The 9,269-nt window shown below is 33.0% G+C and overlaps 1 protein-coding gene across 3 annotated transcripts in view; it reads right to left on the reverse strand.

Annotated features, from left to right (window-relative positions):
- LOC100177668 (protein MLP1) overlaps nucleotides 1-9,218 on the reverse strand; it is a 33,960-nt gene extending 24,742 nt beyond the window's left edge. For 2 of the 3 annotated variants that reach the window (XM_002122956.5, XM_018811317.2), the window contains exons 1-10: nucleotides 8,914-9,218; nucleotides 8,480-8,557; nucleotides 8,080-8,145; nucleotides 7,109-7,260; nucleotides 6,828-6,933; nucleotides 4,394-4,486; nucleotides 3,641-3,868; nucleotides 3,024-3,100; nucleotides 2,175-2,297; nucleotides 1,231-1,330 (exon numbers count right to left, since the gene is read on the reverse strand). In XM_002122956.5, the coding sequence (XP_002122992.3) occupies nucleotides 1,231-1,330; nucleotides 2,175-2,297; nucleotides 3,024-3,100; nucleotides 3,641-3,868; nucleotides 4,394-4,486; nucleotides 6,828-6,933; nucleotides 7,109-7,260; nucleotides 8,080-8,145; nucleotides 8,480-8,557; nucleotides 8,914-9,042 (1,152 nt within the window). In that variant the 5' untranslated portion in view covers nucleotides 9,043-9,218. The remainder of the gene's footprint in view (nucleotides 1-1,230; nucleotides 1,331-2,174; nucleotides 2,298-3,023; nucleotides 3,101-3,640; nucleotides 3,869-4,393; nucleotides 4,487-6,827; nucleotides 6,934-7,108; nucleotides 7,261-8,079; nucleotides 8,146-8,479; nucleotides 8,558-8,913) is intronic. The other variant, XM_018811318.2, reaches the window with a different exon arrangement.
- Nucleotides 9,219-9,269: the final 51 nt, after the last annotated feature.

The raw sequence follows: 9,269 nt of genomic DNA on the forward strand, positions 1-9,269 counted from the left end.
TTCTTTCTTAACAAAACATACAACCAAACTTAAATTTGTTCAACACATTACACATGCTTCCCCCAGGTATCTTTGTTAAAGGGTAATTCAACCAGTAGCTTTTAGCATCTATTTCCCACAATGGTTTTGTCTTTTGTGGTTAGTCGTCAGCGTTGTATGTTGTAACCGAAAGCTACTGGCTTCGGTGCTCAATACTGGTTTACGTATATGTGTCCTAGAGCAAGATACTCAACAGACATTGCTCAAACCCAGTGGTTACTAATGGGTTGTAGCACCCTGTGTGTCGAAATAATAGGTCAACTTTGGCTCAAATCTCAGGCCTCATGTGGTGCCATGCTGTAGCACCTCACCAACATGGAACTATTGGAATATATTATATACTAAACTCTAACTCCGCACCTCCATTATTATCCATTGCTAATATGCATCACAAAACAAAAGCTAAAATAACAAAAAGCCAATGCTCAGTAATGATGGGTTGTGCATTAAAGTGTTATGCATTGTCAACCAATGGGATAAAATATCAGAATAATACAACCATGTCTGATTTGATGAGAATATCATGATAACCCTGACCTTTTCTAAGACGCAAACATCTCTTAGATCTTACATTGATTATAGACATAAACTAAAAGGGTTAAAATGTTGAACAATTAGTTTCACTTACACATTTTCATGGCTGCCACTGCCAGCTAGTGTACAGCAGCTAATTGGGCAACTAAGTCTGTTGTATTGTAACCTTGTATGGCTGTGTTTGACATTATCTACCACAGGAAAGTAAATGGAGATTTAATTTGCGTATGTCTGCTAAACCTGAAGCTCTAATCACAAAATCTGACTGAACCACATAAAAGCCTGGTGTAACAAACATGAAAACATATTTGTGACCGAAAGTTCTATCAGATATTTTCTCTAAAGGCAACAGAATTCAGACTGTACTGTTTGAGAACATACAAATGAATGCCGAATACAGAGTACAGAAAATCAAACAATTTTGAAGCCAGCTTCTTGTTACATACAAACATATGTAAATCCATAATTTGAAAAAACAATTTTCAAGGATTGGTTTTTACTTCTTTTAAAATGAAAGTTTTTCTTACATATCAATCAATCCCTTATTAAACAATAACAAATTTTTCACTTTTCAGAATAATTTTTTTTTGTTTACATTTTATTCCTTCATGGATCAAACAATAACAAACAAACAAACACCACAAACACCCAACTTGCCTTTCTTTTTTCTTTAAAATGTTTGTTTGAAATCCTCTTAGCTTTTGGAACATCAGCAAGATTGTGGTAATCCTTGAACTGCTTCTTCTTTCCACCAGTGCTAAATAAAAGAATTACATGTTTACATATTAAACATATATCTTATACAATATAAGCAACACCCTACAGTGCAACACCCGTGGTGACCAAAGATGGGATTGTTGGCTTAATGTGACCTTTCATACATACAGTAGGTTTCCACTGGGGTGGGGTAAGATGGATAGCATTAGTAATTTTGCGAGTAGAATCTCATATCTTCTAATCATGTTTCAGAAATAACAACCGTCTTTAGTGAAGATACAATTATACAATTTTTTAAACCTTCTTTGTTTACTACTAAATGGGCGATATAAATAATGAAAACATAGGCCCATCTTCCCCAACATTAGAGTGAAAAATTTAGGTTTTCAAAGACTTGGTTACTATACATCATTGTGACTTTTAGTTAAGTTATTAAGTTAGTTATTCTACAAAACTGGATTATTCAAAGAGGTTGCAGGATTAACTAAGCAAGATAATGCATTCATTCTTGTTCTGTTTAAAATTTAATGAGAGAAACTCTATTCAAAAAGTAATTGAATAAAATTTCAATGTCTTTGTTTTAGGATAAATGAAATTTTTACAGAATATGAAATAAAATATAAAGAAGTATTTTACGTTTTTATGAAAATAAGTGTTAGCATCAAGTACTACTACTTATAAGGTAATTTGAAACAGTTTAGACTGCAGGGGTACACCACACTATATCACTCACACCATGTTTATATATTTGTTTGTGCTACAATTCGTCTGCTGTCTGTTTGTTTGCTTTACAATAATAGTTCCCAAAAGCTCCGAAAACAACTGGTTTTTAAGACCTCGTCAATCAAAGTTTTTGTTGTGTGGATAATTTAGAAACCACTCACCCTGCTTGACTCCCATCAGTGCTGTCAGCCAAACTGTGACTGCTGGTGCTGGAGTCAAGGGAGCTTGTTGAAACGCTGATGTTTCGTTGCAGCTTGGTTGACAGTAGAGATGCATTGTCAGTGCTGCAAAATATTTCAATTCAAAGGATGTAATAGGGATGCCTGGGGCTGCGATGAAACGTCACATCCACTTTTGAAACATGGGTATCATGTTTTAACACCAAGGTTTTAAGCCTAAAACGTTATATAGGCTACTGGTATTATGTTCAATACAAACCAGGGAAGCCAAAGCAACATCATCCAATAAGGTTCGCTATGTTTGACGGGTATTAATATTTTTAGCAATGTCATTCAGATTTTTGTAAAAGTTCAAAAACTTGACGCCAATAATTCAATCTTTCACATTGTTACTGTGACAGCTGAATTACGCATGCATTAAGTGGCACTGTTTTAATTAGAACGCCTTATGAGGTTGGTGTTTGCGCCTTCGTTACAAGACTGTGACAACTGACAAGTAATTTAAACATATAAGAAGTTGTTTCAGATTAATTAAGTAGCATTAAGAATGTTAAATGGTTCATGTTTCACTGCAGTTGTTTACAGTTCGTGAGTTGTATGTAATTTTTTCCAACAATACATAGACGAACGAAATATACCAAACACAATTAAGTACATAGCATTATTGTATGCAATAAAAACATTGATTTTTTACTTCAGTTTTTTACAGTGCATAAGTTGTATGCTACCTTTTTTCCACAACAATATAGCTAATACTAAACCATAACACAAGTACATGGTAATATTGTATGGCATAAAAACATTGACAAAACTTGTTTATCCAATAATTACCTGGTCACGTTGGTTGCACTGTCATTACGAACAGAATGAAGCGAACTTTCACTGTTGGTATGCTCGCTTTGGTATGGCTGCATGAACAAACAGTGAGTGAAAGATAACGAAATATGATTTGTGTGCTTAGATCGTTTATTTCATCCGCTATGAACAGACAGTGCGTTCATGCTTTGATTTGTAGTGACCTCAGTAAACAGAAACATTTTACGCAGACATAGGATATTTACACTAATGTGACCTAGTTCTCTAAAAATTTATAGGAATATAACCAAGAAATTGTTTTTATTCAAGGCATAGTATGCTAAAATTACAATTTTTCTTGTTTTATTACTTAAGTACAAACTTTTTTCACATGTATTACACAAACAAATCCCGAGAACAATAAAATTTATAATAAACTATAAAAATGTTGTTTTTTTTGGCTGGTATTTTTTAATTACATTTTATTCTTTTGTTATTATCGAACTACAAATTTTCTTTGCATGTTTTATATAAAAGAATCCACAGAACAAGAAAACTATTTATAATAATTTAAGTATAAGATTAATTTTTATGTGTAGTATATATTTTTCAAAATGAGTGTTACACAAAAATCCTGACAACAATACTATTACCTCATTATTCCTGCTTCCACTGCGAAGATCTTTGGCCGATATTTTTAACTTTTCTGGATCTTTCCTGTAGTTATACGCACGTGTGGGGGGAGGGGAACCAAAGCCGCTCATTCGGTCGGAGATAGGACTTTTGATGCCAGAGTTCGCGGAAGAACTCGAATCGTTTCTGGTTCGATGTAACCTCGGACTGCCAGGTAAATATGGCTTCACCTCATCTGGGCTCTGTAGCTGAAAATAGTTCGTTGGTTTTTAACTTTTAATCATAGTCACCGAACATGGGTATGCAGGGCATGCCTGCTTTGGAATATCTGTATGAAGGATATTTATAAGTGTACACACATTGATCAGTAATAAATGAACTGGTGCTAATGCACTAATAAAACAAGTTAATGGTATTAACATGGAAAGTGGCAGAATGTACATTCCTGTTTTTGATAATTTACGCACCTATGGTTCAATAACAGCATAAGAATAATAAAATATCTAAAATCTAAGAACATTAAAAAATCAGAAATTGTAAATAAACACTAAAAATCTAAAGTAAAAATCTTTATATAGACTCTCCATTAAAAGAAAATACTGTCGAAACATAAAAATGACAAACAAAAATTAAACACAAAACATATTAATTTATCATTCAAAATGTTTTATAAATTAACATAAAGAACACAACATTTAAACAGAAACATGCTGAATATGTGTGAAAATCAAGTAAAGTGTCTTGACCTTATGTAGGTTCTTATGATAACAAACCTTTGTAAGTTGTGATGGGTTGTTTATATGAGTTTGCTTCGTTTTGCTCAATGGAGTGTTAGGAGCTGAAAAGCTAGTCGCTGTGACCAATTCCTACATGATGAAATGCAAAAGAAAGTGCATGCAAAATGAATGACATCAAGAGAAAAAAATGATAAGGAATATAGAATGAGGCATGCCAGTTTTAAAGATTCAACCAACGTTGATCAAAAGTTATTCAGAGTTTACATGAATTATTTATTACCTAACAATGACTTGAAAAACAGGTAATATTCTGAGTTGATACATTATAGACATGAAGCAGTGACCTGTATTACATTGATATTGCATTGTAACTGTGTTAGTTGCTGTAGTGAGTGGCAATTAACGTGATTTAAGTTGAAGTGCATATGCGGTACTTGTATAGCAGAATTAAGCACAACTAATAGCAGGTTTGCAACGATCTCACTGTGGTTTGAGGCTGCGTACGTACGTCGGTATAAGCGCCGACTAAATTTCTATATAAGGCTCATACTTTGCATGAGTATGATAAAATCTAACAACCAGTGTGTGTGCCGTCGCTGCCACAGAATACACTGATGAAATATGAGACCGTAAATCACCTGTCTATCACAGACAGCCCATACACACGTACACACTAACGCACGGCAGGATGTTGTTTAAGATCATCGGAAATATTATTATTTCCTGCCTGTGTGGTAAATATGGAAGGTATGGATGAATAGGCAAGATATTATAACTGAAGTATTGTTTCATGATACAGGGGTTAAAACTAATATAGTTAACCATACAGTACCAATGTTAAATATCAATAATAATTTTATTTTAACTTGGTTTGGCCCCAATTGTTGTGTTCGAAATTAATTTTAATAAATTCAATTGTTGTGTTCGAAATTAAAATTAATTTTTGTCTAATGCATAATACTAATAATTTCAACATGGCTCTGTGTTCAGCTTCAATTGTCATGTTCAGAAAATTGGTTTGTTTAATTCGTACAACAGAATAAGCTGCATTAGCAGGTGTGAATGAGAACCAGCCGGCACGCACAAGCGCGGTGACCAGAAGCTCATTGTTTAATAGCAAGCTAGCTATGTATAGAAAACAATCTTTTTGTGGTCAACCACTGGCGTTAAGAAAACTGTCATGCCTGAACAGATAAGAATGCTTCTGTGCTAAGTCGGGATAAATAAATTGTCACTTCTATTTAACTTAAATAAGCCAACTGCAAGTTACAGGCATGGGGATAGAATAATTCTATGTCAAAAAAAGGAGCTTATAACAGTTCACAATTACTGAATTAAACAGAAGCACTTGTTCTTAAGTACTTGAAGAGTCACTTGCTGGCACCCTTCAGCCGATTGTGTTGCTGCTAATCTAATTTACAATTTCCCTGTGTAAGGACAACAATGGTCGTTCAGCACCATGGCAAATAATATGGGGGGACTCAGTGGCAAATAATATAAGTATTAGGTTGAATATGTGATTACATTGGGTGACAATGCCGCACAAACAGGATTTTTAAGGATGACACCACTATTGTATGGATCATTTGCCATTAAAAGAGGTGACTTCCTGTTGCACAATAGTTGATAACATGGCACGCTAATGGGTGTGTGGCTTGGTTACATAACTGGCACTGAACTTCTAGTTGCACTTGTCACTCAAAGTGATGAAGGCTTATTTAAAGATTAGTTTTGATAAGCGTTGCGTAACAAGGCGGAAGCTTTGGCGGGAGTTGTATCAACTAAACTTTAATGTTTGCTCTGCATTGTTAATTCAATATTGGTTGACAACAAACGACGCTTACTGGCTGGATAAGCGGAAGCTTATTACGATATTTTTCATATATAAAGGTCATAACATATCCTAACCTGGTTTTAGCTTCAGTTGACATACAAGGGTTTTTTATATGCGTTCATTTGTATGAGAAATTAAATTTATAGCGAGATCTAGTGAGTGTGACAGCTAAGATTGGTGAATAGGAATTAGCTTGTAACAAAATACGGCGGGAAGATTTACGCTACCGGCAACTTATAAAAGAGAAATGTATCAGTTACCTAACTAGTCTTTACCCTGCCTTGTTGTAAGCTCTGATTATTAAACTAAAGAACTGCTTAGTAAAGATGAAAACAGGATGAAGAGTGATCAAATATTATGCAATAAATTAACAGCTACTGCTAGTTTGCTACATATTTACTTACATCTACCATTTACAAAGGTCAGACTAACACAAACACATTGTATAGCAAACAACAAACATGGCATGCATTGCAATAAGAAGAAGGGAACCAACAGCGTGTTTTAATGGCTGTTGTTTTGCTGTTGATTCCCTTCTTTTCTTACTTTAAATAACATGATCTTTGCTATCAATTTCAAAAAAAGCTAAATCAAAATTGTACATATATATATTTTATATATATTCCTCATGCTTACCAGTTGTGGTTTGGCAGGTCCTTCACTTTTTCGTTTAAAAAATCTCTTTTTCATCATTTTTTCTTCCTTTATTGTATCAGGGTATATCACAAGTTGGTCATGCCATCTGGTCAATTAAAAGATTGCTTTAAAGATTCTGAAGATGGCTTAAACATTACGAATCAAAAACAGTTGATTTATTAATTTTAAGAAAATGTTTTTTAATGTATCAGGTGTTTTTTTAACATATGTAATAATTGATATTCATACTAAAATTCAATGTTTATAGTTACCACACTTACCCCATTATATCTTCCTTGCTTTCTCCACGGATGAAATAACGCAGGTCAGGCAGCGTGATGCAGAGCGAATGTTTTTGGTCGGTTATTGAATCCGCGTAAATTACGTCCGTGCATTTGTTCATGTCAAGAGTTCCTTGTGCCACTGTTGACATCTGCAATGCAACAACAGCCTTTGCTTTATTTACATTTAAATAAAAAACTAAACCTACTAAATTGAATATAAAAAAGATAAAACATGTAAAATGTTAAACAAAAATACCGACCATGAAGCATTTAAAATTCCAATGATAAAAATTGAAAATAACCATTTTAAGAAAACACACTGAAATATAAATAAACTAAATAAATAAACTTAACAAACAAGCTATAATAAATCGCAAAACATTAAATTCTAACTACAGAAACTGTAATCTAGCAATGTGAGCAGTTATGCTAGTTACAAAATATAGTTTTAGTCAAATTCAAATCAAATCTTTTTCATTAGCTTAATGTACTATCTACTATATAGTAACCTAGTCGTACAGTAGGTAAAATAATTGCAAGTCAGCTGCTTGTAAACTTGTATCTCATAAATTTAATGAGAATCAACAATGTTTAACAGTGGTGCAATAACTAATAACTGGCCATACAAGTTTGCTATGTTACATCAACTCTCTATGAACTAACTATGTAGTAGCAGCCATCTTAGTCTAAAACTTGTTTCACTATTTCAGTTTTACTTAAATGACCACAAGTTACTCTGATACATAAAACAGCAGAACTTAATCACCTGCATTTGGAAATCAAAATGTTTTGCAAAATATTAATATTAAAAAGCATTAAAAATGTTAATTTTTTTTTTAACACTAGCATTAGTCTTAGTTTGTTTGTAACTTTATGATTATATATATATATATATATATATACATTAGTTATTTTGCAGCTATAGGCCTATATTAACAAAGGCATAACCTAATAGAATCCACACTTACATTATCATCAAGTGCATAACGCAAGGCTCCATGTTCGAAAAGGACAAACCATCTTCGCTGCCATTTCTATAATAATAAAGTTCATTTAAACAAAACAGCATTCTGTCACTTTGCTACAAGGCATAATGTAAAAAATCTTTTAACTGCTCATCTGGTATGGAAAAAACATAGTGTATTTCGACGTTTTGTCTGCTATGCGACAAGACTCTGGAATTTATAACTGTATAACAACATCACTTTTAAGTAAAGGTTGTGAACTTCATTTTCTAACTCAAACAAAACAAAAGATATTTATTCTTTTAAATGCAGTAGCGAAGATTAAATTAATAAAAATACAGAAGGAAAGGAAATCAGAAGCAAAACGCTGTCGTTAAAAACACACTACTGTTAAACTACTTACTCGATTCTTGTGCATAAGATTGGAGAAATCGGTTCCAATTGGAGCCAAAAGAAGCCATCCACCATACACTGGCTTAGCCTGCAATGTTGTGATGAACCTATTGTTACTTGTAGCATTTGAGGCGAAAAACTTTAAATACAATGCAATAATACATAACACATACTGGGTTTGGAACCCTAATGTTCAATTGTAGGAATTCTAAATTCAGGTTTAACTGACATTTATGTATTTACGTTATATTTGAATCCATAACAATATTACTGTCAAATTGCCTTGAAATATTGTTTTTATAAAAAAATTGGGTTTAAAATTCTTTTATTCCTTCGAAGCGATAAAACTTAATATTGTTGCATAGGTAAAACATATGTTCTGTAAGAGTTACATAAATTAAAATACTAATTTTGAATTAAATAACATTGATTTAGAAAACATACTTTGTTGAGATCTTTATCCGACTTGAGATGCGTTTCTCTTGGTCGAAAACAATTTTGACATTTATTTTTGTTGAAAATATTTGGAGCAAAACTTTTGCAAGGGTTGTCCTTATTTCCAAAGCTTTGCATTTTTATTTTGACGGGAAACTGGCACAGCAGTAGAAGTTAGAAGATGGAAATGCACCAACAGCACAACATAGAGTTATAACACAAGCAGCTTGTCTTTTATTTTGTACAAAACTCACGATATATACAAGTAAAAACCGAAATAGTTCACTTTAGTTAGCTAAGTTCCCATTGTACCTATCCCTATAAAAAATCACGTAAGTATATATGATATACACCAATGCAAAATA

Source organism: Ciona intestinalis, chromosome 3, assembly GCF_000224145.3.
Source record: "Ciona intestinalis chromosome 3, KH, whole genome shotgun sequence".
Classification (NCBI taxonomy): Eukaryota; Metazoa; Chordata; class Ascidiacea; order Phlebobranchia; family Cionidae; genus Ciona; species Ciona intestinalis.